The sequence below is a fragment of the Ahaetulla prasina genome, chromosome 7 (assembly GCF_028640845.1).
Source record: "Ahaetulla prasina isolate Xishuangbanna chromosome 7, ASM2864084v1, whole genome shotgun sequence".
Taxonomy (NCBI): domain Eukaryota; kingdom Metazoa; phylum Chordata; class Lepidosauria; order Squamata; family Colubridae; genus Ahaetulla; species Ahaetulla prasina.
The window spans coordinates 52,246,458-52,274,321 of NC_080545.1; the positions used below are offsets into that span (position 1 = coordinate 52,246,458).

The following is a 27,864-nucleotide window of genomic DNA, read 5'->3' on the forward strand; positions in this document are numbered from 1 at the left end:
TCTGTCAAACAGATACGGAAACCAGTGAGATCCAAACATTGTGGTGTATGCAATCGATGTATAGCCAAATTTGATCATCACTGCCCATGGGTGGGTAATTGTGTAGGTAAGTATTGTTTAGAGATACTGACCAGTGTGTTTATTTTATCAAATATGCTTTTTATTTTAAACAAACATTGTACTTCAGTTTTTATATACCTAGCAATGCATTTTTATTCTAGACAAATAAGTGAGCATAGCCAATCTTGTGCCTGTGCATTTGGTATATATAGAAGTCCAGAATGTTCCATTTCAACTCCAGGTCATGCTAATCTGGCTGTACCAGGTATGATCCAATAATTTTCAAGTCTGCTTTCTTTCCGGAATATATGTTTGTTTATTTAACAATATTTTAAAGTTGTCCCAATCTATACTCACTCTGGATGGCATATAACAATTCCTAATATAAGGAAAACAAAATTCAAATAATTATATTCAGAAAGACCAACAAGTTAAAAGCTCAGTGTCATCTACCAGTTTAGTTTTCTCTAAAGAAAGTCTTTGTGGCCACCTGTACTTTTGGCAGTTAAAAAAATTCCATTAACTGGGAGTGGGAGCCATGACCAAGAATATCTATTGCCTGATCTGCATCTCAGGAAATCTATTAGGAGGAGGGACTTTAAGCAGACCCCTCCTTGGTGTCTGACCTGGACAGGTAAGATGTTGAGGACTTGAAAGATAATGATTAGCACTTTTAGTTAGGCTCTGAAGCCTATTGGCAACCAATCCAGTTTCTTTATGCTAACTGATGATAGTGTGATCAGCAATTTTCCTGCTGAATTTTCTGTCAATTGCAGCTTGCAGGTTATCTTCAAAGGAAGCCTCACATATAACATTTTAAAGCAGTCCATTGGATTGGCAATTAGGCCATAAGTAACTATCAGCAAGGCATTTTGGTCAAGATAAGATCATAAGCGGTCATCAGCCAAAACTGGATAAAGGTCCCCATTTTCTGTTTCAGCAGAAGCTAAGAATCTAGGAGGACAACCAAGTCCCATACCTGCTTTTTTTTTAAGGGAGGAAATAATACAACCCATCCATAGTATAATTATTGGGCCTGCAGTGGATGTTCACGGATAAACAGCAAGTCCATCCTAGAAGTATTCACCTCAAGAAGACTCCTGCATCTCCCTACAATAGCCTGATCTATGTTCTCCAGAACATTTTATCCCTGAAATGGAACATTTTGCATATATCTACCATGCAGACTTTGTCAGACGTAATGTGAACAAGCAAGAAAATGGATGTGCATACTATTTTGCAGCTATTTCCATTATTGGAATAATATAGAAAAATATATAAGAAAACAATTATGAGAATGATGTACCACAGAACATTTTCTATACTATTCCAAAAATATAATTTTTAGCTGTTGTAGAAAATCATTTATGCATGTAAATCATTCCACTTTTTAAATTATTTCTGTTTATGAGAGTCCTGGAAAACAATTGTATCATCTTCAGATTACCCAATAAAGTTTGGCAAGCAGTTTTGTTCATAATACACTCATTTCTTTAAAAAAGTAGTCATGTAATGCATGATAGTTGGACAAACTATGGATAATCCTCAACTTACAGCCATTTGTTTAGCGACCATTCAAAGTTACAATGCACTGAAAAAAGGGATGTATGACAATTTTTCACACTAATGACAATATCCCCATGGTCACATGATCAAAATTCAGATATTTGACAACAGATTCATATTTTTGACAGTTGCAGTGTCCTGAGGTCACATGATTACTTTTGCCATCTTCTGACAAGTAGAGTCTATGGGAAAGCCAGATTCACTTTACAGTCATGTTACTAACTTAACAGCTGCAGTGATTCACTTAACAACTGTGTCAAAAAGGTCCTAAAATGAAACAATTTTTACTTAACAGTCTTGCTTAGCAACAGAAATGTTGGGCTTAATTGTGGTTGTAAATCAAGGACTACCTGTACTTCAGGAATAGTTAGAAGCCACAATTCTTGCTGTTCTAAGTTCAGGGATGCTATAAAAGTAATACATAACTCTACACTGGATTTCTCCTTTTCTAGATAGTAGTTATAATGATGTGCTGGATTAATGTTGCAAAATTTTAGAGGGGTAAATTTGAGCCATTAATAAATACAGCCATATTGTATTCTGTATAATAATGTAGGTAGAAGCTGATCATTAAATCTTAAAAGAGTCAATTTTATAAACTTAGAAATAGTTAACCTCCATTTTTTGCCTGATATGAAATTGAAATATGAATTGGATGGAAACTTAAAGTGAAACATTTGAGAAAAACAACAAATTCACTAGTTACCTGCTAAATAACTAGACTAGAGTTAGATTTGGGGCAAGGAAAATATAATCTGTAAATACTATGTTTTATAAAATACTGGTAACTTAAAAAATAAACTTAGGAATCAGCATCTGTCTCTCACAGTTAGGAAGGATCCATTGGTTCAGTTTTCCAGGAGAAAATCCTGAGGCTATACAAGACTTGAAAAATATGCAGGGTTTGTAGTCTTTTCAGGAGCTGAAACATCTTGAGTGACGTTCTTGTGATGGATTATTCTCATAGATAGGTTAAAATGTAGAATACAACCCACAATTTTAAAGTTTGCATTCAAATAATTTCCAGTACTTGTTTTTGTGTTATGTTGTCATCTTAGGAGATAATTAAAAGCAATTGAACAAAACACCTGGCTTTATATTTCATGTTTATGCTCATTAGTATTTTTATTAATTTTAGTACATCCATCTTCATTGGTTCCTTGAGAGACTTATGATTTATTTGCAAAATGCACCTGATGAGGTGCACTTTCCAGCTGAAACAATTATTTTAAATATTATAAGCAGAAAAATTAGGCCTGCACATTATCTTAGTTGTACTGTTAAAGTAGTGCAAAACAATGTTTTATTGCAATACTTTGTTTTTTCCTCAGGAGCAGGCAATCACCGTTATTTCATGGGATATTTATTCTTTTTACTCTTCATGATCTGCTGGATGATTTATGGCTGTATCTCTTGTAAGTTTAGTTTGGTTCACATATTTCTAATTGTCTAGCTTTTTCATTGTATCTGTGCTCTGCATCAGTTTTGTAAGTTTTTATTCATATTGATTAATCTGTTTTATCTGATTTTTTATCACTAAATACTTTCATTTTGAAACAGTTTTCACACAGTTTACTCTTGGAGCAAAAAAATATATCCATTTAAATGCTGCAAGGAAAATAGTATGGAGCTATTTTGTAAAATTCTGATATATATACATATATATTTATTTCAGACTGGGGAATCCACTGTCACACAAGTTATACAACAGATGGTTTTTGGACGTACATTACACAAATTGCCACTTGTTCGCCTTGGATGTTTTGGATGTTTTTGAACAGTGTGTTTCACTTCATGTGGGTTGCTGTACTATTAATGTGTCAAATGTATCAGGTAGGAAAAAATAACTTATTAGATATATAGAGGAATCTTCTGTGGAATATATACACTGTATCTTACCATAGAAAATAAGTTAATGCATGAGGAAATGATAGGCAGACAGGATCAGTGGTGGGTTGCCCCCAGTTCAGACTGGTTCACAAGAACTGGTAGTAAAACTGGCGGGAGACTCCTCCCACTGACCCGGACGTTATTAGGAAGCTTCTGTGCATGTGCAGAAGAGTGAGAGAGAGAAGCGTGCGGCCCCATTGCAAACCAATAGTAAAGGTAAGTAGAACCCACCCCTGGACAGGATGTGGTCAGTTTGGTAGATCAAATAATGGGGACAAATTATGATTTTAAATCTGTTCTCATGTAAGTAAGAGGCTAAAGAAGACCTAAAGAAATACATACTGGATGCAGCTGTTCTATTTGTGAAGGATAATACAATACTATCAGTAAAAATTTTCTCCCAAAATTTCTGAGAACATGAACTGAAACAAGGATCCTAATATGCAGGTCTGGAATCTGCTCTTGGAAGTATCCCTTTTAGTAAGAGTCATTAATTTGGTCAAGCAATGTCTTAGTAATATTTTAGTGGTAGATTTCGGGGTTTTGGTGTGTGTGTGTGTGTTAATATTGCGGATTCTTGAAAGTTCATCTGAATGTTTTTTAACATTTTTTAACTGGGGTCTTTGTACAATTTAGTTTTAAGTACTATTTTAATTTATTCAGAAAATGTACATGCCTTCTTGTTAACTGCCACATACATTTAGTAAAAAGCAAAATACAGTTAGATGAAGACAACTTTTTTTTAATGAAAAGGGAATAATTCAATGCTAAATAAATGTTATCACAACCCCACAGTTATTAGGACTATGCAATGTTTTGAGTTCCATTTAGAGTTCAATGTTTTGGGAAATGTGTAAGTGTAGTAACTGCCTGTAAAAGACTGCCTGTTCCTGAAAGGAGACATGGTTGTTTCATGAGTCACTGGTACAGTGGATTGGGATCTCACTAGGTTTTGAAACTCCTTTGCCGAATCAAATTTATTGTACTGTCTTAGTTATCTCTTTTACAAAGGGAAGTATTGACTCCGATGTTGGCCTGGTGTTTAACTTGGTTCAGAATAGCTATTAGGGTACCTATACTATAGTGAAAATATATTTTATGTGTGAAAACATATTCTTTTAACATACAATTAGAAAAGATAGCACATTTTCATTATCATATGTAACTGTATCTTTAAATGAATATTGATTCTGGTTTTCATTGCTTGATACTTCTATAATTTCAGTGCTTCTAAATATTAATTGGCTATTTTTATTTTTTTCTAGATTTCTTGTTTAGGTATTACTACAAATGAAAGAATGAATGCCAGACGATATAAGCACTTTAAAGTAACAACAACATCTATTGAAAGTCCATTTAAGTAAGTATAAGTAAAATGTGTTTAAATGCATGTTTATTTAAATGTTTATATGATACTCATAATGAAACAGATTAGATATGACAGGTTAGATATGACAGTTAACTGGTCAGTTTATGTAGAATTTTTGGTTATCTTTTTAACTTTTCAGTCAAATATAATAAATCAGTACTTCAGCAGGTTTATGTGATGATGCTATGGAACTTTACCATGGAAGAAAAAATAGCTGAGTAGTAGAAAAAATAGCTCATGGATTAAGAATCCATTTTTACTAGCTACTCTTCCATTCAAATTGACAAGCACCTTGTGATTGAATTTCAACTTTTTAAAAATAAATCTGCTCAAATTATAATCTTAATAATAACAAAATTTAGATCCAACCAGGGTTGTAATAGGACAATAGGAATAATTCATTGAGAAGCTTCATTCACTATCACAGCAGGAGTGTCTTCTGGATGTGCCCATTCTTGAAGCAGTCTAGCTGCCTTGTAGCATAGCGTACATACAGAGGAGTGCTTCATTTGTGAATGAAAGAAAGCACCTCATGTGCACTGGTCCAGCATATAACACTAAACTGCTTTTATACGGCACACAACTGTTTTAAATTACTTCTTTATGACCCATGCCAGTCCTATTTTTTAATATTCCCTTGAATTCCTCAAACTTTGTCTAGTTTCAATTTACTGTATCTTCTGTTATCTCATTTATCTCTCCTGAATGCTTTGAAATTCAAATTTTACCTACAATAAGGTCAAAATAAAAGTAATTTGATTTCATAAAAAATTAATAGTCCGATGGATGATTCCCAAAATATTACTTGTAAAATATATTAATCATCACCTATGAATCTACTCAACTTTTCCAAGTGTTCCTTTCCAATAAAATTCCAGAAAATATTACATTACATTTGATATTTTTCCTTAATTTTCTTTTCATTCTCCCAGTCTTCATATAGCACTCCATTTTTACTACTAACAGCTATTTTGGGCTTCTTTTTCAGAGCTGCTGTTGTTTTTGTAATTTGGGTTCCATCACTAATGCTAAATGGATATAGTATCAGTCCTTTGAATCCCAGAATAATGGATTAGTAGCATGTCCCCATTACACGGCTGAGAAAAGGCAGAGGTATATAAGACTCCAAATAAATTATTTGAATCAAGTATTCAATTAATAGCTTATAACTGTAGCAGTTCAATAATAGTAAATATTGTCAGCACCAACAAGCACAATAATTACTGTGGAAATCATCCTTGTTATTATTAGGGGTAACTTTGTATTTGTTAGTTGCAATATTAAGTACTAGACTTTTTTTTTGTTTTTTCTTCTCTTTTTAGCCATGGATGTATAAGAAATATTATAGACTTCTTTGAATTCAGATGCTGCGGTTTATTTCGTCCTGTTATTGTGGACTGGACACGGCAGTATACAATAGAATATGACCAAACCTCTGGAACTGGCTACCAGCTGGTTTAACTCCCACTTCCAATCCGTGAGCATATCAGATCTGAGCGGTGCCTGGAAGTTTGTTTCTTTTGAATCCACGTCACTTGAACAGTAGCATGTTATGAATAGAGCTAACAGTGAATCTAATGGTACCTTCTTTGCATCTGTTTTATTAACAGAAGTTTTAAAAAAGGACAGAATAAACTGCCAATCCTGACAATGAGGAAGAAGAAGGGAATTTTAACTGTTCTTACTACAGGAATTACTCAGAAAGACATATTCACACAATTATATTTTAGTTTCACAATGAAGCATGAATTGTTAAAAATACAAACAGAATAAAGTCATGCTGTGCTGAAGATTCAATATTTATTTCATAATTTCAACAATTTCATTTGAAGTTAAATTTTATGAAGCTAACAGATCTTGAGATCATTGTATTATATTTACTGCAATGGAATTTTGTATAGATTTGCTGTAGTATTATGTGCATTGAAAAATGTACATTAAATACTGTAATGAATTATGTAGTTTTGTTGGGGTCTACCATAAATTGTGAAGTTGAGGATGTTTGTCACAAAACTCTTACCTAAATGTAACGGTAATTATTATCAGTTGTTAGGGCTGATTTATTTCTGATACAATAAATTACTTATAATTAATCTTATATGAAATTGTATATCCCGGGCAGAAAGAAACAACATAGAGCAAATCAACTTTTCTGCCTAATACAAAACACCACTTAAGTGCATGATGATACTTTCTAAAATTAGACTACAAAATAAAATAAATATCTGCAAAAATTGAAGAAAAATGTAATATATGCTGTTAGTACAACTTTGTTTCATAAGTAATGTGAGACATTGTGCATGATATATTCTACTGTCATTAGAAAATTGGTAAACAAAATGTTATATGGGAGCCAAAAAAAATCAAAGGTTAAATTCTTAGTAATTAGGATATGATTGTTATTATATTGGATGCAGTTCCAAGAAATATAGCTAGATTAAAATAATGTTTAAAAAGATAAAATAAATTTAAGCTAAATTTATTTCTTTGTAGCACATGTAAGTTAACGATATTACAGGTGTCATGAATTATATGGTATGTTGGTAAGTGGAAAAATAAACTTAGTTTCAAATTATGAAATTTGAAAGGCAAGGAGTGGTGTAAAGTCACATTCCAGAAGCATTTTTGTTGTTGTTGAATGTGATGCACTGATTTTCAGTTACAGCATTTTTATATATTCCTTGTGAATTTTTCACTGCTTTTTTAAATATTGTTTACAGAGAGACTTGAAATATGTTTAGGTTCTCTTTAAGTGCTGTAGCAGTATAGTGGTTCAAGAATCCTGTGAGGAGGATCTAGGGAAGGGATCTTTAATACAGAAATAGAGACCAGTGTAAAGAATATGTATCTGTATATAAATAATTTATCAACTAGTTTTTTGTAAGTGTGTGTGTATGTACATGTGTGTATGTTAGTATATTTAAAAGCTGCTCATTTCATTTTATTCAACAAAAAATGTAGGATAATATCTAATGGGCTTTTTAGTAATGATCAATATTGCTATTAATAGGCACTATACCCTGCAACTTCACTGCATGTTTGATGCTTGGCAAAACTAGCATTTCCTGTAATATTGAAATTACAGGTATTAAAGCAATCCAGTGGTATTCCCACCCCTTGCCTTAGAAAGAGGAGCAGTGAAACTGTAAATAGTTGATGTGCAGTATTTGCAAGTATGCTTTTCCCCCCTTCAAGGTGTTTCTTTGATTGCCAGGTGTCCATAGTTTGCAAGTACCAGATATCAAGATTTACAGAAAAGCAACCTTAGTATAATTTGGATATTTTAATATTGGGAAACTTCAACTAATCTATAATACACTATGGTTGAGGTTATAAAAATGAACTTATGTGCAGGGAGGTAAAAGGCCTATGCCTGTTTGAAAGATACATTTTAGAAAAATACTAAGAATATACTATTCTTGCATCATTCCTTCTAACTTTTAATGTTAAAGCTGAAAAGATTAGCCAGCACTTTGTTTCATATTTTAATACCGCAATTTTTAGCAGGTTTGGGAAGCCCTATTTATTTTCTCCTTTAATAATCACGTTTTCTCCTTTGATAATCATGTTTACAATCTTAATACCCTTGATTCTGCTTTGGGAAAAATGTATTTTCACATAAACAATTGCTTTTGAAAGGCCTCAGAAGATCAATATATTTGTAGCTCTTCTGCTATATCTAAAATATATATACCATATAGAGTCCTTGTCCAAATAATTGTGTCCTTCATACAATAAAAAGTAAATCTTACTTAAGTGGGAAAAAAGTATAAATTTTGTTTTTGTACTCTGCATAATTGTGAGAGAAAAAGTAGTGGAAGATAAAGGTTCAATATTTGAGGTACCTAGAATTATTCTATTGCCAGAACTTTTGAAATGCATAGTCTGGAACCCAAAAGGGGAAAATATATAGAATATTTTTTTTCTGCTTGTTGAATGTATTGCAGCATACTACAGCACCCTAAGGCCTCTGTGAACCCAATTAAAAAGATTAGAAGTTTGACATTCATTGATATACTAAGGATTAACATCTGACCTAGAAAAATGATACATATATTATGCAGGTTTTAAGTTTTCCGGTGCACAATTTTCCCCCCTGATTTTCTTTTCGACAATTGACATGCATTAAAAGTGCATCACCGTTTTAAATTGAGTATTTTGTTTTTCTAATTTATTTATAACTGTGCCAAGTATTATTTTATTGTTATGACTGATGTATTACATTGTGAACAAAATCTGTAAAAGGTTTAATAAAATAGTTCTCCTTCCATAAAGTAATCGTTTTTGTAAGTTATTAATCAAATAAGCATTTGTCTCATAGATACTACTGCTTGTCTTAGCATTTGCCCATGCTTTGTTTACTCTGATTATTTTTCTCCAATGGCCCAACTCTAGAGATCTCTTTTTAGTTAGAGATGGAGTCTGATTGAACCCAAATTAGGAAGTACTTGTTTCTCCTCAGTAATCAGATTTCTGTCAGCTTGACAAATGGCCAGAGCTCTTTGAATCTTTCCTGATTAAATAAAAACATTTTGTTAATGTTTTTAGTAAATAGGCAAGAAAGAGAATGAAAAATAATTCAAGTGCTGATGGGCAAGAAAATTATTTATACAGACTATCCTGCAGTTCTACCTTTAACTTCTCATCACCTCCCTGCCCTGGCCTTCTTCAGATGGGAGAAAAGCAGGAAGCATTTAATAGCAATGCAGATCTATCAAAAGAGGGAAAACTCCCCCCATACTTGCTTTGGTAAACCCTCCTCATAGATGTCACTTGTGACATTAACCACAGAGGACTGATAAATAATGCATAGGTGTACCTTCACATGGAAAGCAACTTTTGCCAATGCTATTACTATGAATGTACTGACTACTGTAATTTATTTATTTGTTTATTTTAAATTTACTTATTATAAATTTATTAAATTTATTTGCCACCCATCTCGTTTCAAATGACTCTGGGTAACTTGCAGCATAATAAATATTAAACAACCATTAAAATCATCAGATATAAAATGATGTAAAATGTAATAGTATTTGATTGATAAAAGAAGATAAGATCCCTCAATTTTGAAGACTTGAATAAAAATTTGCCTTAATTATGAAATGCACCTCATTCTACAGTTAGTCTTGAATGTTAACAAATAAATGTTTTGAGGTACAATAGAATAACTGCCTTGCCTTGTAAATAGAGAAAAGGACAAGGTTATTCATTTCATGAAAATGGATTATAATGTTTGCTAGCAGGACTATTTTGTCTGCCCTTGGTCATATATGTTGTGGTACTTCCCATATAGTGGGAATTTGTGGGAACAAATACCTTCACATAGTGAGTAGAAACAGCTGTTGAAGTTTGCACAATGTCAGCTGTCTGCAAATGGTCTGCAATTATGCAAAATTGAATTATACACAGATTGTTTCCTGCAGCATGTATTTCCTTTGTAGACAATTGCACATGGGCCAAAAGCTATCTAAACCTTCATACTTTACATTACGTTACTCAGTAACTTAAAGCATGTATGTGTGAAATTGCTCCAACTGTGTGCTGATGTAGTAGTATTTAGTTGAGCAGTGTATTTGCTAGAATCAAATCAAATGATACATTTAAGCATAATACGTTGAGTGAAATCCTTAAATAATGTAACATTCCAATTTATTAGAAAACAATGTATTTATCTTTCTTCATTCTTTTATTTTTGCCTACTACTTTTAAATGCTTGCATGATTTACACAATCCAAATAGTATAAATATTCAGCAAGTATCACCTTCCATATCACTAGGAATATGGATCCTTAAGTATATCCCTTGGAAAAGACAAGTGACCCCCATGATTTTTATTACAATAACCTTTCTTCTAGGATATAAATAATTGCTATCAGGAGTTCCACTAAATCAAGCCTGTCAAGCTGGCGGCCTGCAGAACGCTTCATGCTCAGACCACGCCCACCCCAGCTCCACAAAGGCAAAAAAGTCACACTATGTTACATGACTCAATCGAATTTGACACGCATGCACTAAATGCATCAGTCATAGGTGAACATCTTCAACATCCAGATTCTTGGGGGCAATATGCTGACTCTGCAAACTGCTTAGAGACGGCTATAAAATTATATATAAGTCTAAGTGTTATTGCTATTGATACCCAGCCACAGAAACGCCACTTTTGGCTTCTAACAGCAAATTTCTTATTGGAATGTGTGAACACATGCACGTGACGTTGCTTCTTTCCTGGTTTCATAGGCTGCCCACCACAGCCAACAATCTCTGAGAAACACTTGGTTCAATTTTAGCAAAACTAGTTTTTATATAAAAGTATGTCATTGGCTAGCATCACATTCTCTTTGACGTTTGGGGCTCTGCATTTGTCCAGAGGGCAGGCTGGAGCAGTTAGCATAGCTTTTACATTATTTTTCCCAGAGTGCTGAGAAGAAAAGCTTTTGTTGAATTTTCAGCAACAAACCATTTTGTTTGTCCTACAATGCTTCTGAGCAAAAATATAGAAATAGTTGGAATTTTAGGCAATGTATAACGCCATTGTCCACCACTGCTTTTGCCTGTGATGCAAAAAAATATACAGGTAGTCCTTGACTTACCACAGTTCATTTAGTGACTGGTCGAAGTTACAAAGTCACCGTAAAAAGTGATGTGACCATTTTTCACACTTATGACCACAGCATCCCCATGGTCACATAATCAAAATTCAAACAGTTGACAACTGACTCATATTTATGACCGTTGCAGTGTCCCAGGACCACGTGAACCCCTTTTGCGACCTGACAAAGTCAATGGGAAACCAATTTCATTTAACAACTGTGTTAATAACAACTGCAATGATTCACTTAACAACTGTGGCAAGAAATGGTTGTAAAATGGGGCAAAACTCACTTAACAAATGTCTCACTTGGCAACATAAATTTTGGGCTCAATTGTCATAAGTTGAGAACTACCTGTAATAGGTATGAAATCTTTGAAGCTAAGACAAAACTACAAGATGGAATGCTATTCAGTATTTTTCATTCTTTGCAAAGTTCTGCATTTTCTTCCCAAATGATATTTATATCACTACCCAGCTGCTGAGGCTATGCTGGAAACAATGGTTAAATTTAGTGTCTGGTCTTTTTTCCATGTGGAAGGTATTGTCCGACCTACAGTATTCTCTTATTCTTTCAAAACTATACTTAATATTGATGTTGTTGGCAGTTTCCCAGCAAACTGCTCTTCCCTGAAAGTAGGTCTTCTTATGGATCAAGCTTGTAACAGAAACGTTACTCAGTTTCTTCATATGCAAATTTTCTACATATCTGAGAATTTTGCTGTGAGTGATAAAATCTTAAAATTATTTTTGCATTGTGAAGGCTGTCATGTGTCAAAATGTCCTAGTGACATTCCTCTTTATCAATTCACAGAATCCCCAAGAATGATAGTATTCAACCCTTGTCATACCTGACATATGACATGGTCACACAAGGAAAGATTACAGAGTTTTACCATTCCAGAATGGGAAAAATGTTGCTAGGATTTGTATTTTTGTATTTTGTTTTCATCAACCTAAAATAGCAGTGGATAAAACTACTTTTCAGTGAACCAGGGACATGAAGAATTGAAGCAAGAGAAACACTTTACACATTGAAATATAGTTTTAGCCCCAGAGCAAGATTTGGCATTAAGACTGGATGAAAAGAAGCAACAGGCCAGGCAAAAGTCAAATGCCCCTCAGTGAACCACATTAAGGGACAAAAGACATGAGATTTTGGAACATTTAAATTAAGATACAGTACAAACAAAAAGGGCAGTAGCTAGTTTTTAAAATAAATATGAGCCCACTTAGTGCTTACCACGATCGAATTTTGGTTGGTCATTTAATCATTCAAAAGCCATGTATTTGTGAGACAAACAGATGGTAATATAGCTTAAAAGTCAATCTCAACAGACATATAATTGTAGGATATTTCTGTTTGCATAACGTATATTGCCCAGTTCAAATTATGTGTTTATTAATTTGGTGTAAAGAACAGGTAGGCATCTCAATGCAACGTTCCTGTGTTTTGCATGCTGGCAATTACTTTTAATATAATTTAGACATGTAGGTCTTGAATACGAGTTCATTAACTGTTATTACCATCAGTTAAACATCTGAATCTTTTGCTCCTGGCCAAATCCACACTTGTTGCTCTAAGACATTACAGATTAAGACATTACATTAAGACATTGCAAAATAATAGTGATCCTTAGAAAAAGTAATTGTGAAGATCAGCCAGGCCGGTTTTGAGAATGACACACCCAGTTAGGGGAGAGAAACCACTATTCTCTGCTCAATGATGCACCTAAAGTATGATTTAAGTTTTTAACTATTATGAGCCTAATACAAGGGCGACACGGCAGACATTTCTTGCATTCTTCTGTTATTCAGAATAAGTATCAATGATCAACCTGTTGGTCCTGATATATTGTCCTTCGCCTATGCTGATGATTTGGCACTTACCGCTTAGAGAACTAACTTTGAGGAGGTGGAAAACAAGTTTACTCTGGCTCTTAATATGTCAGAATACTGTAATGAGAATGAACTAAAACCTAATCCATCAAAAACTGATATCTCTGCATTCCATTTCAAAAACAGGCAGGCTAGATGTAGACTCTATATTATCTGGGATGAGTCTGCCACATTGTGAGATGCCACGTTACCTTGGCATTACACTGCATCAATCTTTCAAAGACATTGTTGCAATTTAAAGCAGAAGTACTCCTGATTAGTGGAACCAGCAACCAGGCATGGGTTGTATACTGTCTGATATCCAATGGAACCGAGTCTGCGAGCTGACAAGCACCTCCTCTTCCTGTTGCTTCCCAGGTTTCAGACTCGGTCTGATTGGGACAGACGTGCCTTAGAGCTGCTCCGGTTTCACCAGGAGAATCTTTTATCGTCCAGCAAGAAGGGCTGCATTGCTCGACACCGCTGAGAGCTGCTTTGGCAGCAGCAACATCTGGAGGGCTCCCAGCTGCTGGTAGAGCCCTCTGTTCCAGCATGAAGGATGATCCAGCCTGAGCCCGCCGAAGACCACCCTTTAGCCGTGTGTGTTGTGACTCCGGCCCCCAAGCCTGTCCTCATGGAGGAGGATGACTCTTGAGAGTGATGGGGAGAAGCCGACAAGGCCTTCCTCTCCCGGACCCTCCTCTATGGCACCGCTCCAGGTTCCAGCTGCAGGCCAGGAGGAAGAGCTGACAAGGCCTCCCTTCCCCGGACCCTCCTCCTCCCTGGCAACGCCTCAGGTTACAGCTACGGAAGATCAATCTTGGATTGACCCGAGGCAGCAACGAAAAGATAAGTGTGCGCAGCAAAGGAAGAGGTGTGGCAGGCCCAGAGATTGCTGAGTCACTGAGTCACCCCATAGGGAATAAAAGCGGATGGAGTTGCCATCTGGCCCTTGTGACAGACAAAAAGCTACCAAGTGCGAACTGCAGATTGGTCGTTTGGGAGTTAAAAGCCTGGACTATGCAAAGGCTTTCTTTCTGTGAGCTCTTGGCAACGGATCTTGGACACGTGGGCTTCTGTCTCCGTAAGAGATAAAGAACTCAGAACTTGGCAGGCCTTTGCACTGTAGCTGCCAAGTCTTTCCTTCACTACCGAAAATAAGATCTGTTGCAAATATAAAGGACTGTGGGACACGCGTCTCTGCATCTTCTCTGTGAAGTGGGGAGGGGGACAGAACAGTGTGTCTCGGGAAAAGAGTTTACTCGGATCACTCCTTTCCGTGCCAGCATGAATGGCAGTTTGCCAGACCCCGCTGCAGGCCGCCTTGTGGGTGCTCCCAGGTTGGTCCCAATCGCCATTTAAAGCCGAGGCTTGCAGGATCTTCCTCCTGCATGAAGAGCGAGCGCTGGAGAGTGTGGTTTGCCTGGGACATCGGAGCTGGTAAGATCGCTCCATAGATGGCTTCGGAGGTTCCTGGCCTACCGGCTGGGTTACCTATATCCCCGTGGGACTTGGGAGGCTTCGATCCGGCCCATTTTACAGGCTCTGCTATTTCCTGCGGCACCAAGCCTTTGCGGCCCATTAAGTGCCTGCAACCTCATGCTTATTAGAGGCCTAGTCCTTTTAAATTTGGCTCTTTAAAAATGGCCACCCTCATCTAAACAGCCTGGGAAGCGTAGCCGTCAAGTGATTCCTGCTATTGAGCCTGGGGCTCAGGCGGAGGCAGGCCTTTGCACTGTAGCTGCCAAGTCTTTCCTTCACTACCGAAAATCAGATCTGTTGCAAATATAAAGGACTGTGGGACACGCGTCTCTGCATCTTCTCTGTGAAGTGGGGAGGGGGACAGAACAGTGTGTCTCGGGAAGGGAGTTTGCTCGGATCACTCCTTTCCGTGCCAGCGTGAATGGCCGTTTGCCAGACCCCACTGCAGGCCGCCTTGTGGGTGCTCCCAGGTTCGTCCCAATCGCCATTTAAAGCCGAGGCTTGCAGGATCTTCCTCCTGCATGAAGAGCAAGCGCTGGAGAGTATGGTTTGCCTGGGACATCGGAGCTGGTAAGATCGCTCCATAGATGGCTTTGGAGGTTCCTGGCCTGCCGGCTGGGTTACCTATATCCCCGTGGGACTTGGGAGGCTTCGATCCGGCCCATTTTACAGGCTCCGCTATTTCCTGCGGCACCAAGCCTTTGTGGCCCATTAAGTGCCTGCAACCTCATGCTTATTAGAGGCCTACTCCTTTTAAATTTGGCTCTTTAAAAATGGCCACCCTCATCTAAACAGCCTGGGAAGCGTAGCCGTCAAGTGATTCCTGCTATTGAGCCTGGGGCTCAGGCGGAGGCAGGCCCCTTGGGATCCAGGGGCCCTAATCAGGCCAAGGTTGCCCATCATCCACCTCCCAACCCCCCCAGGCAGGCCTCTAAGGCCAAGAAGAGGGAGGCCTCCATGAGGCCACGATCAATGGCCTTTGATCGTGCCACTAGGGAGGCACTCAAACGGTCTGCAGACCTGCAAAGGGAAGACCCAGTTGAACAACCTGCACCTTCACATGATCAGGAGGTTCAACCTGATACCCCTCAAAGGGCCACAGCTTCCTGGTCTCCTAATACTGCTGCAGGTCCAGACTATCGCCTTCCAGGCACCACTGCCCGATTGTTTGGCCCTATCCAAGGCCCTGTTGCTGAGGCTAGCCAGGGAACAGCCCAGGTGGGACGGAGGGCATCTCCTGCCACTGCCACCTTTACGCCCACAGCTGCAGGCCTCAGACAGGAACAGCCAGCTGAAGCCCAGTGGCCAGCTGACATGGCAGAGATTATTACAATGGCTGTTCAGCGGACATATCATATTATGCTGATTCTCAGGTCAGTCAAGGCCTGGAGGGAGATGAGGATCAGGGCCAAGAACCAGAGTACGTGGCTGAGCCATACATTCAAGATTCTGGGGCTGATGAGGTTTTAAGGGATCCAGATTTGTCAGATGACAAGGACCTGGTCCTTGACCAGCCTTCCTTTCTGGGCCTTTTTCGCCCACAATTATTTCGATCCTTACTGCATAAGGCCAAAGCCACAACCTTGCTGGGTGTGGCTTCTCCTGCTCCAGAGCCTTCCCAGGGTGGGGTTGATCCACCGATTTCTCTCTTCTCAGAGCCCACTGTAGAGGCAGAGAGGTTTTGCTCCTTCTCAGACGTGGTGAACAGGCAATGGTCTGCACCTATTACTGGTCCCAGTCCAACACCTCTGGACCGTTGCCTTTATAATTTGGGCACAGATTTTTCCAAATTGCTCCAGGTGCCCAGAGTGGATTCCCTGGTGGTGGCTCTTTCAGCCCCAACGTTCTTGACAGGCCCCCCTGAGGAGACCCTACGGCCAGAGGACAAATGGGAAGAGCAAGCTCTGGTAAGGCTCACCAAGCAGCTGCCTGGGCCATTAAGGCATCTTTGGTTGCTTCTTTTTTTTTAACAGGGCTTCCCTGTTACAGCTAAAACAACTGCAAGACCGAGTGACCCTCACCGACACTCAGTCGCAGCAGGACCTAAATAAAATTGTGGCAGCTCTTGAGTTTTCGGCTGATGCCACGCTCAATGCCTCCCGTTTTGCAGCTAATTCGATTGGGTCTACCATCTCGTCCCAGCGATTACTTTGGTTGCACCATTGGCAGGCAGATGCCAAGAATAAATAGCGTTGGCGTCTGCCCCGTATTCAGGGAGCACACTTTTTGGCTCTTCCCTGGACCCTCTGCTAGTGGAGTCCAGGGATAAGTGCAAGATTTTTCCTAATGTTTCCTGCAGGTCTGACCCCAGACCTAGCCCCTATTTTTGTCCCTTTCGGGGCTCAGACACCGGCTTTGTGTCTCAATGATCTCAGTGTCCCTTTCCCCCAGGCAAGGTAGAATGCAGGACAGGCAAGGGAATTTCAACCAGCAGGGTCCTCCCAAACATCCCTTTCAGGGTGGGAGGGGTCACCCCTTCAAGCGCTACCATTGACAGCCCATCTGTTCCTCCCATTGCGGGCAGACTGGCACTTTTTGCCAGCCAATGGGAGGCCACTACCATGGATGAGTGAGTCAAGGAGACCGTCACATCAGGAGTCTCCCTGGAATTTCCCTCCACCCCCACCCGAGTCTCTTCGTCTGTTTTCCTCTTTCTCGAGACTGGATGAAATGGCTCCTGCTGGAATCGGCCATAAAACGTCACCATTCAGGCCGTACAACCAGTTCCATGGGAGCAGCATGGGCACGGTTTTTACTCCCGTCTGTTCATGATTCAAAAAGCCTCGAGGGGATGGAGGGCAATTCTGGACCTAAAATCCTTGAACCGCCACATTCTTTACCAGCGGTTCAAGATGCAATTGCTCCAGACCATCTTGGAGAGCATCAGGGAGGGGGATTACCTCACATCAGTAGACCTGATGGAGGCTTATTTCCATGTTCCAATCCATCCTGCCCACAGACCATTCCTCCGTTTTTGCCACGCGAAGAATCATTCTCAATATTGTGCTTTGCTGTTTGGTCTTTCCTCCGCACCCAGGATATTTACAAAATTAATGGCCCCCCTGGTGGGCCATCTCAGATTCTGATATGCATACAATTTTACCTCAACGATCTACTGATCCAATCGAGATCAGAGTCTCTGGCAAACACAGATCTGGCCACTACCCTGCAGGTGCTGAGAGACCATGGTTTTTCTATCAACAAGGCCAAAAGCCACTTTCTTCCCATGACTCATATCCAGCACTTAGGGGACATTATCGATACGGTTGAGAACAGGGTTTATCTTTCCCAGGAGTGCCTGTCCAGCCTACAGGCTTTGGTAAGGAAAGTCAGGGCGGGGCGACCAGTCTCCCTGCACCTGCTCTCCCAGCTCCTGGGAAAGATGGTCTCTTGTACAGGAATAGTGCCTTGGGCACACCTTCTCCCGCATCAGAAGGCTCAACGCAGCACGCCCCCCACATTAGTCATCATTCCGGAGGTCAGACATTCCCTCAGGTGGTGGATTTCTCCTGCCTTATTCAAGGATCTGGAGTTCAGGGAACCTCACCAAATAGTCTTGACCATGGACACCAGCCTTCACGGCTGGGGTGCTCACCTGGGTCAGCACATGGCCCAGGGTCGGTGGACTCTGGAGGATCTAACCCACAACATCAATTGGTTGGAGTTCCGGGCGATCCACCTACCTCTCTGTGTGTTTCAAGAAACGGTCGAAGACCAGAACGTCTTAATTTTGACAGAAAATGTGGCTGCCAAGGCCAATGTGAACTGTCTTGGACGGGCCCACTCATGGCACCTCATGCAGGAAGCCGTGCAACTGGGCCTCTGGGCGGAGGATCACCTGAGGTCAATTCAGGCCTCTCACATATCTGGGGTGGCGAACTTGCAGGTGGACTGGCTCAGCAGACCACGGGGAGTGGCGCCTGCACCTGGATCTGTTCCAGAAACTCACAATGCACTTTGGGGTACCAGAGGTCAACCTGTTCGCCACCCATGACAACCATCAGGTGGAGCAGTTCTTTGCCAGATTCCTGATGCCGGGGACGGAAGGCATGACACCCTGTGCAGTCTGTGGCCTCTGGGACTGATGTACACCTTTCTCCCTCTCCCCAATTTCCAAGATCATCAGGAAGATGCTGGAGGAGAGGGTAGAGCTGCTTCTGCTGGCTCCTCATTGGCCCCGGTGCCCCTGGTTTGCAGACCTGATGGCTCTGTTGGTGGCTAGACCATGGAGGTTCCCTTAAGCCTGGATATAGCTCGCCCAGGGGTAATTGGTTTACCCGGACCCTCAGTGGTTCCAACTGACTGCCTGGTGCTTGAGTGGTGTCTCCTGAAGAGGGACCAGCTTTCAGCCAGCACGATTCCACCAAGTGCACCTACGACTCCACCTGGCAGTCATTCAGTGACTGATGCTCCAAGAAGGCTCTTCAGCCTATGGACGTTTCCATGGCTAATATCCTGGAGTTCTTTCAAGATGGACTGGAGGCCGGACTAGCGCCTAACATGCTGCAGAGACAGGTAGTTGCCCTTTCTTCCATTCTGTCATGCGGGGCTGGGACTCCCCTCTCATCTCCCTTTAATTTGGCAGTTTTTATGGGGGGCAATTAACCTTCGTCCCCCCATTATACATAGATTTCCCACCTGGGACCTCCCGAAGGTTCTGAATGCACTCACCAGGAGTCCATTCAAACCGCTGAGGCCAGCCTCAGATTCCTCTCCTACAAGGTGGCCTTTCTGGTGGCCGTGACCTCGGCTCGACATATTTCTGAGCTTGCGGCCCTCTCAGTCGGAGTGAACTGTGCATCTTCCATGCCGACAGAATCATTCTGCGTCTTGACCCTACCTTGATTCCGAAGGTTAATTCAGCGTTTCACAGAGCTCAAGAATTAATCCTACCCAATTTCTGCCCGGAATCAGTACATCAGTTGGAACATTTCTGGCATACTTTAGACATCCGTAGAGGCCTCCGCATTTATATTAAACAAACTTCTTTCATCAGAAGGACGGAGGCACTCTTTGTACCTTTCCAATGGCCACCATGGGTCATAGAGTATCTTCTTCCACCCTCGGTTGCTGGCTCAGGGCTTGTATCACTTAGTGCCTATGAGGCCCAGGCATTGCCTGCCCCTTGGCATATTACGGCCCATTCCACCGGGAGCATGGCTACCTTGGTGGCTTGGGCTACCCAGGTCCCCTTGGAGGAGATATGTCAAGTGGCCACCTGGACGTCCCCTTCTCCCTTTTTCGCCATTATAAATTAGATACTTACGCATCGGCCGACGCTGCCTTTGGGCGCAGGGTGCTCCAAAGGGTATACACTGGCCAGGCTTCATCGGCCCGGTAGGTTACCTCCCCTTCGAACATTAGCTTTGGTATGTCCCATGCCCGGCTGCTGGTCCCATTAATCAGGAGAAAGGGCATTGGTCCTACCTGAATGCCCTTTCTCTGCATGGTGGGATCAGCAGACAGCCCCACCCTAGGCCTCCCAGGCACATTGGGGTGGGCTTAATGGGACAACCTTCTCCTTCCGGTAGGAGGGGCATGATTTTGTTTTGCAGCTCTGCACGTTGGTCTGTCGTATCATCCTCATCGGAAAGCTGGGAAGTAACAGGAAGAGGAGGTGCTTGCCAGCTCACAGACTTGGTCCCATTGGATATCAGACAGAGTACAACCCATGCCTGGCTGTTCTGTTTCCCTCCCCCCAATACTCCCAGCAAAGAATCAGTCAGAGGCCTTCTTTTCTCCTTTTATTTACATAGATATATGTCCTGGCCACGTCTACCCACGGGCCTGCCAAGTTTCTGGAGATAACGAGGAAATTATAGATAAGACCAGAATTACTCACGAATATATTCTTCCCTCCATTGATACAGTTTGCCCGCGCCAATTCATTGCTTTGTCCAAGACAAAAAACCAGGAAGTCCCGCCTCCTATTTATAGTCTCTGCAGATATCACTGCATGACAATTATGACTTGGCTTTATCCCAACACTGCTTCTGCTGCGCACGCCGGTCACGCCTGCGCAGCCTTGCATCACTCCAAAACTGTTCTTGGGGCGTTGCCAAATCAGAAGAAGCCTCCAGGGAATCAGGTCTTGCCGGCCCCTCCTCCCCCCTTTGAGTGGGTGCCAGGGAGGGAAAGGGCTCAAGAGAAGCAGGGCTTGCCAGGTCTTCTCCCTCACTTTCTGAATCATCCGAGTCCAGGAGTCCGGGTCCAGGAACCTGGGTCACAACACTGGCTGTCAGTCCCACCATGTAGAGAAAGGGCATTCAGGTAGGACCAATGCCTCATCTCCACCCATAATAATCTCCTCAGAAAGCTGGCTAGAACTTGATGTGCCCACCACATTATCTATTAATGGCTGCCCTTGCATTACGTTACTTGGAAGAATACATTTGCCCCTCAGGGCATTTAGTGATACATGCAACATTGTTACTGGACGTCTGCGCCCCACTTCATTTGGCAAACTATATATCTTGGTGGGAAAAGTCAAATGCCCCTCAGTGGACCACATTGAGGGACAAAAGACATGAGATTTTGGAACATTGTCCAAAATGTGGCTCAACAGACTAAGCAGTCTGTTATTAACACAGCTGCTTGCAATTACTGCAAGTTCAAGTCCCACCAGGCCCAAGGTTGACTCAGCCTTCCATCCTTTATAAGGTAGGTAAAATGAGGACCCAGATTGTTGGGGGCAATAAAAGTTGACTTTGTATATAATATACAAATGGATGAAGATTATTGCTTAACACAATGTAAGCCGCCCTGAGTCTTCGGAGAAGGGCGGGATATAAATTCAAAAAAAAAAAAAGATACAAACAAAAAGTGCAGCAGCTACTTTTTAAAATAAATATGAGCCTAATAAGAGTCCTAACGCCAGGTGTTAGGAGTGTGGCACAAGATGTGAAATAAGGAAAGATATTACATGATCTGACACATCCATTATTTGGCCAAGTACCCCCTACAAAAGAAACTGAAGTCAAGAAGGAGCTATTTAGATTGCGTCAAGGAGATTATTGCTACACCTCAAACAGAACAATTAAAAAGATGGAAACTTTTTAAGTTTTTAAGTTTTTAAGAAATAAACAATTTCATAATTGGATAGAACCACTTGAGGAGTTGCCTGGAAGTTTAGAGGAGAGGATGGTTTGAAAATATTTAAATAGTGCATGATTTGGCTAGAACTAAAGACCACATGGGAAAATGGGGGTTCTTCCAGAGAACAAGGATATTTACTGTGAATATGGCATTATTAAAACCATCCATCTTTCACAGTGTCTCCTGGAGCCAACATGCACACAGAATGACTTATTGGTCAGAAATATCCCTGCCATCAATGTGGCCTGGCATTAGGCTAGAACTATATAAATTTATGTTTTTATTAAAATTTTTAACATTCTTAAATTTAAGTTAATACTTTCCCGCTTTCTAGTTCCTGCATTTCCAACATGAGATGAGAAACATTGCAGAGGCTGTGTTTGCTACTTGTGTCAAACATTGCAAGGTCTCTATTGACAGGGCTGAAAAATTAATGAGAAAGATAGGAAATGTATATGCTAGTAAATTCAATATCCACTCCAAAAATATTCCTAATTAAATGTGCAAGTTTTCCTTAGCGTCTCGCATTACCATACCATTTCCACATTCAGATTCTATTTCTGTGTTGATCACAGGTTTCACTTTACTGAGTGTAATCTATCTGGGCAATAAAAATACAGATTTCACTTGATGGTAGCAATGAAATATAATTGTTGCTGCAATTGAGCGACCTAGATATAGCAAGCCTAATTTGGCTGAATTCAGAAACACCCTGTAAATGACCTATTCCTCGCACACATAAATCCAGATTGCAATGGAATTTCAACTTTGTTTCAATATTTCCTATTAGATAGGTAATAACAGTCCAGTTCTTTCTACCTGGTTACTAAGCATCGGCACCAGACTTGATGGCGTCTAATCACTCAATCAGTTAATATGTTAAGTAGAAGTCTAGCTGAGATTTCCTAACATCAAGGGCAATTTTCTTTGTTGTTTTATACCATCAAGTCAAGATTAGCTTGAGTCTTAATTTTTAAAATATTTTTTTTAAAAAATTGGTGTCAGGGAAATGTCTGCAAGTCAATGTTGACTCCAGGCAACTGCCTGGACAAGTCTCTGCAGTTTTCTTGGCAACATTTTCATTTGCCCTTATCCTTCTTCCTACATGGTCTCCCAGTTTTTAGCTTGGTGCCTTTAACCATTACACCAAACTGTTTTTTTAAACAGGTTTAAGCCTGTTGTTTGTTACTAATGTGACACTTTAGACAATGAGATTTTTTAACACTTAGTTTAATTAGTCTGTTCAGAATGCTGAAATAGAGTATTAATTAGAATAAATTTTAATTCAGGGGATCTTTTTCATATCAAAAGTCTTTAAAACTACATTCTCAATGCACACAAGTAATTTCTGTTTTATTTTCTGCAGCTGAAATTGTTTAATTGGAGGATGCTAGGGACATCACCCTTTTTTCCCTGAACTTCTAGAACACTTATATGATGCAAACCAAACACAGTTGTATTAAATTACTATACTTTTACACCAATTTTCTATGAGGCTATAAAATATATGCATGGTGTATCAAATTTATTTTAAAAAGGAACAGTTGCAGTTATTTAAGCAATAAAATATGAATGATTTTTTCCATCAGACATTTCAATGCAAATGAGTGTCTAAATACAAAGCTTTATTGAAGCTTTGTACTTAGACACTCATTGACAGGTTATTTAAAAATTGACAGGTTATTTAAAAATTGACAGGTTATTTAAAAAACTGCTTTAAGATTGGAATACATGCGGTAGCTAAGGAAAAGCAGTCGCCTAAGCCAAGAGCTGTTTCACAGTAAATGGTAGCATTTTAAGTTGTGCCTTAGAAAAAGGGAACCCTCTCTGTGCCAAATAACTAATGTGTCACTGAGCGTGAACAAGAGCACCAGCGCCTTGGCCATAGCCAAATCCTTTGGGGCCAAAGTTCTTTGCATAACAACCTGAAAAGACAAAGAGTAAACTATTAGTTCCATTCAACTATAAATATGGTGTTTTTAAAAATAAAATCAGGTGCATAGAATATTAGTTTACAATGTGCTTTTACAGTTGCTGATGTGTACCAATCTCCCTACGTGTGTATCTTGTGCAGATGTTACATAGAATATACATTATATAGAGATTTCTCACCATTCAATAAAGCTGACTCATATGACAGTGACTGGAGCATACTGTCACTTACATTTTCATCTGCTTAAATTAAATCAGTGTGATAAATGACATTAAACTAGTGGCAATCCCATCTCCTTTTTCGATTTAAAATTACATATCTTACACCAGAACAATTCTAATATTCTACCTTACCTTTGCAATAGATTTCACCCTCCTTCTCTGTCAGAGTTGTTGATTCAAGACTTTTACCACACTTGGCACAGCGAAAACAATTTTTGTGCCAAGGCTAAAAAGAAAACAAATTATTTCAGACTTCTGTGTTTTATCATTTTCAGTAGATGCAAATCGTCTTTTTCATGGAGAAAATCTATGTAGTCACTAAGAGGTCTTGATACCAACTTGATGGCACATAATTAATCACTCTATCTTCTAGAGATAATTATGTTTTTCATGTTAGATAGCTTCTTTTTAGTAGAAAGCATTTACCACAGATACAGGTTTTCTTTTTTACAAAATTCATTTTAAAACCAATCCAATTCTAACAGGTCAAGGTCATCACTTTCAATTAAATCACCAAGCAAGTTCAAAATAGTTTGCCAGGGCATTTGCAAACTATTGCATGTCACCTTACCTTTCCAGCTCCTATTACTTTCTCAGCTGCATACACAGAGTCACCGCATCTGGAACATTTTTCTGCCCCTCCAAATTTCTGAGCAAATTTTGAAGTATTTGGACTTGTTGTCGGTCGATGAGAAGGTACGCTAGAATGAAAACTGCTGAAATGAGTGCCTTTCTGAATCAGCAACCAACAAGTAGGCTAGACTGAGCTCTCATTAACAGGGTGCAAAATCATGTTATTTCTTCCCCTAAGAGCAACTATAGCTTTACAAAGAACTACGGCAAAGGAAGGGTATATTGTTGAAGTCTAGCTGCCTTTATCGGCCCCAGGAGGGCCATAAGTTGACTTCAATTGTGACAAGAGAAAAAAGGAATCTTTAGATCTTGAGCAAAATGGGCGGCAAAGGATATAACACATTGATCTCTTGACATAGTTCAGTAAATCTTTCCTCAATAATGCTTTGGTTATTATTGTTATTAAAGTTGTCTGTTGCCTCTTTGACCAGAAAAGGTAAGCTAATACATACTGGTTTGACACAAGAGGAACTCACTGCAGCCAAAGTTGTAAGCTGAAGAGGAAGAACATAGAACCATATTCTTCCAGTGGGAAGCCACGATTTGTGTTGCATTGAATTGAATTATAAGATTGCTCAATCTAACATTCATGTTTAATATCTTATCATGATTCAACCAGATAGAAGTTTACTTCTTCCTCACAGTGTTTTATCTGATCATAAAACATTTTAGTCAATAGGATTTGGATTGCTCCAATTTGGATTGCCGAAAATATGACTTCTGTAACAGAATTATCTGTGCTTGGAATGCATTACCTGACTCTGTGGTCTCTTCTCATAACCCCAAAAACTTTAACCAAAATCTATCCACTGTTGACCTCACCCCATTCCTAAGAGGACTTTAAGGGGCGTGCATAAGAGCAGAAACGTGCCTACCGTTCCTGTCCTATTGTTTCTTTCCCTATATATATATATATATATATATATATATATATATATATATATATGTAGGTCTTTGGTTATTCAGGTTTTCTCCCGCGTAAAATTGGAAGTGTCTTGGCAACGTTTCTACGAAGTCTCATTCGTCATCTTCAGGCTTCAGCTTCGTGCTTCTGGGAGCAATGTGTGATTGCAGCTGTTTCTTCCTTTTTAACTGCTAGTGGGGGTTTGAACTGATTGGGTGGGAGCTTGGCTGTGCTCTGATTGGATGGGGTTTTTGTGCTCTGATTTGCTGGGGTGTGTCCTGTACTCTGAGTTGCAGGTTTGAGCTAGTGAGGCGGGTTGAGGTGGTGTGACATCTTCATAGTGGGTGTCAGTCTGCTGCATGTATGGATTCATGCTATGATACCTCCTGCCTACCAGCCATTTGGAAACCCGCCCTTATTGACAAACGAGTCCCTAACACGAGGAATGACACCAGACCCACACTCACGAGGTCCACACAGGATGTCACCACCACACATCCACCCAGAAAGCAGACCCAAACCCACACTGATCATGAAGCACGACCAAGGACCAGAAGCCAGACCGCAGCTGCAACATTAGCCATTTCAAACCCCTCCAATCCATACATGCAGCAGACTGACACCCACTATGAAGATGTAGCACGACCACGAAGCCAAACAACAGCTATGCAGCTCACTAGCTCAAATCCCCCTGCAACTCAGAGTAATCTGAGCACAAACAAGCCCCCACCCAAACAGGACACACCCCCAGCAAATCAGAGCAAAAAAAACAACCCATCCAATCAGAGCACAGCCAAGCTCCCACCCAATCAGTTCAAACCCCCACTAGCAGTTAAAAAGGAAGAAACAGCTGCAATCACACATTGCTCCCAGAAGCACGAAGCTGAAGCCTGAAGATGACGAATGAGACTTTGTCGAAACGTCGCAAAGACACTTCCAATTTTACGCGGGAGAAAACCCGAATAACCAAAGACCTACATACAAACACCCGCGAAAACCTCAGAAAACATATATATATATGCTTATACTTCCTTGTTTCTCCCCATATATATGTTTATATATTATATAATCTTTTTGTGTGATGCTTGTGTATATTGTTATGACAAAATTAAATAAATAAAAATAAAAATAAATAAATAAATAGCAGGAACTGATCTTGGCAAAAAGATAACCTTACTTTTTTGAGCTTTGCTCTCACAGGATGTAACAATCCATTACATATAAATAAAAAAAAAACTGGCAATTTTCTAGAAACGCTGGTCTCTTGAACAGCCTCAGCTCATGAACGCTCAATACAGAACCAGAGTGATCTTTCCCCCCCCCCATTTTTATTTAAGGTGGTCTTGATAGTTTGTATTTAATAGGTAATACATCTAATGTCTCAAGATAGACCTAAGGCAAAGAGATGGCTATTTTCTACATCCAGTTATTTGCTACAGTTCAAACTGCAGCCAGCTAGAGGTAAATAACTGCTGTACCTACTTGTCATGCTTTATGCCAAGCCTTTCTCCTCTGTCCATGTTGAGAGTGCCTGCTCCTTGCCCATAGCCATATCCTTTGGGGCCATATTTTTTCCCATAACAAGACTTGCAGTATATTTCTTCATCATGCATGGCCACAGTTGTGCTATCCAGGTTTTTCCGGCATACCACTAAGGAAGAAATTAGATATGTTTATTACTAAAAGTAAGTTTCAGTAGCTATGTCTACTGAAAACTGAGGCTAGTTCTTTGAATAACAGTATTGAATTCTGTTCTATTAATACGTTCTGTCCTCTTTGGCTTTTATGATTTGCATTTGCAGAAGGGAAACTTGACTAAATTTAATTTCATGAGGCTATGAAAGAAACATTTTTTTCTTTGTTTCAAACTTCATAGAACTATTTAAGTCAGTGCCAATAAGTTTAATCATGCAAGAGTTTCTAAGGACACATTACCTTTATAAAACATCTACAACTTTATGCCAAACAAGGACTGTTTTCCTAGCTCTTTCATTAATACTTTTGTATGAAACAGCTAAAATATATAGAGAGCCAATTTACACCCATGTCCATACTAGCTTATTACTTATTCCTCTTTTAGATGTATATTACTTGTTTAGTTGGCTGGGAAACAAGCAAGTATCTTAACATTAATGAGCAAATAAAAACAATCACTTTTATACAATCACCTATGGTTTGCATTATACATTTTATGAAAATTACGATTAATTTTCCATTTAGACTTGTTGAAAACAGTATTGC

At 39.8% G+C, this 27,864-nt stretch overlaps 2 protein-coding genes across 4 annotated transcripts in view; one reads left to right on the forward strand and one right to left on the reverse strand.

Moving 5' to 3' along the window:
- The window catches only part of ZDHHC17 (zinc finger DHHC-type palmitoyltransferase 17), a 49,470-nt gene extending 41,659 nt beyond the window's left edge, over window positions 1-7,811 (forward strand). The window contains exons 13-17 of one of the 3 annotated variants that reach the window (XM_058191191.1): window positions 13-325; window positions 2,958-3,041; window positions 3,302-3,459; window positions 4,782-4,876; window positions 6,208-7,811. In XM_058191191.1, the coding sequence (XP_058047174.1) occupies window positions 13-325; window positions 2,958-3,041; window positions 3,302-3,459; window positions 4,782-4,876; window positions 6,208-6,346 (789 nt within the window). In that variant the 3' untranslated portion in view covers window positions 6,347-7,811. Of the gene's footprint in view, window positions 1-12; window positions 326-2,957; window positions 3,042-3,301; window positions 3,460-4,781; window positions 4,877-6,207 lie in introns of those variants that run through there. The other 2 variants (XM_058191192.1, XM_058191193.1) reach the window with 2 other exon arrangements.
- Window positions 7,812-23,143: 15,332 nt separating this feature from the next.
- On the reverse strand, window positions 23,144-27,571 carry LOC131202546 (cysteine and glycine-rich protein 2-like). Its single transcript, XM_058191651.1, has 5 exons — window positions 27,559-27,571; window positions 27,106-27,274; window positions 24,658-24,787; window positions 24,219-24,312; window positions 23,144-23,857 (listed from the first exon to the last, which is right to left on the reverse strand). Exons 1-5 carry the CDS (start codon window positions 27,569-27,571, stop codon window positions 23,781-23,783), a joined length of 483 nt encoding a protein of 160 aa, XP_058047634.1. The 3' UTR covers window positions 23,144-23,780.
- Window positions 27,572-27,864: the final 293 nt, after the last annotated feature.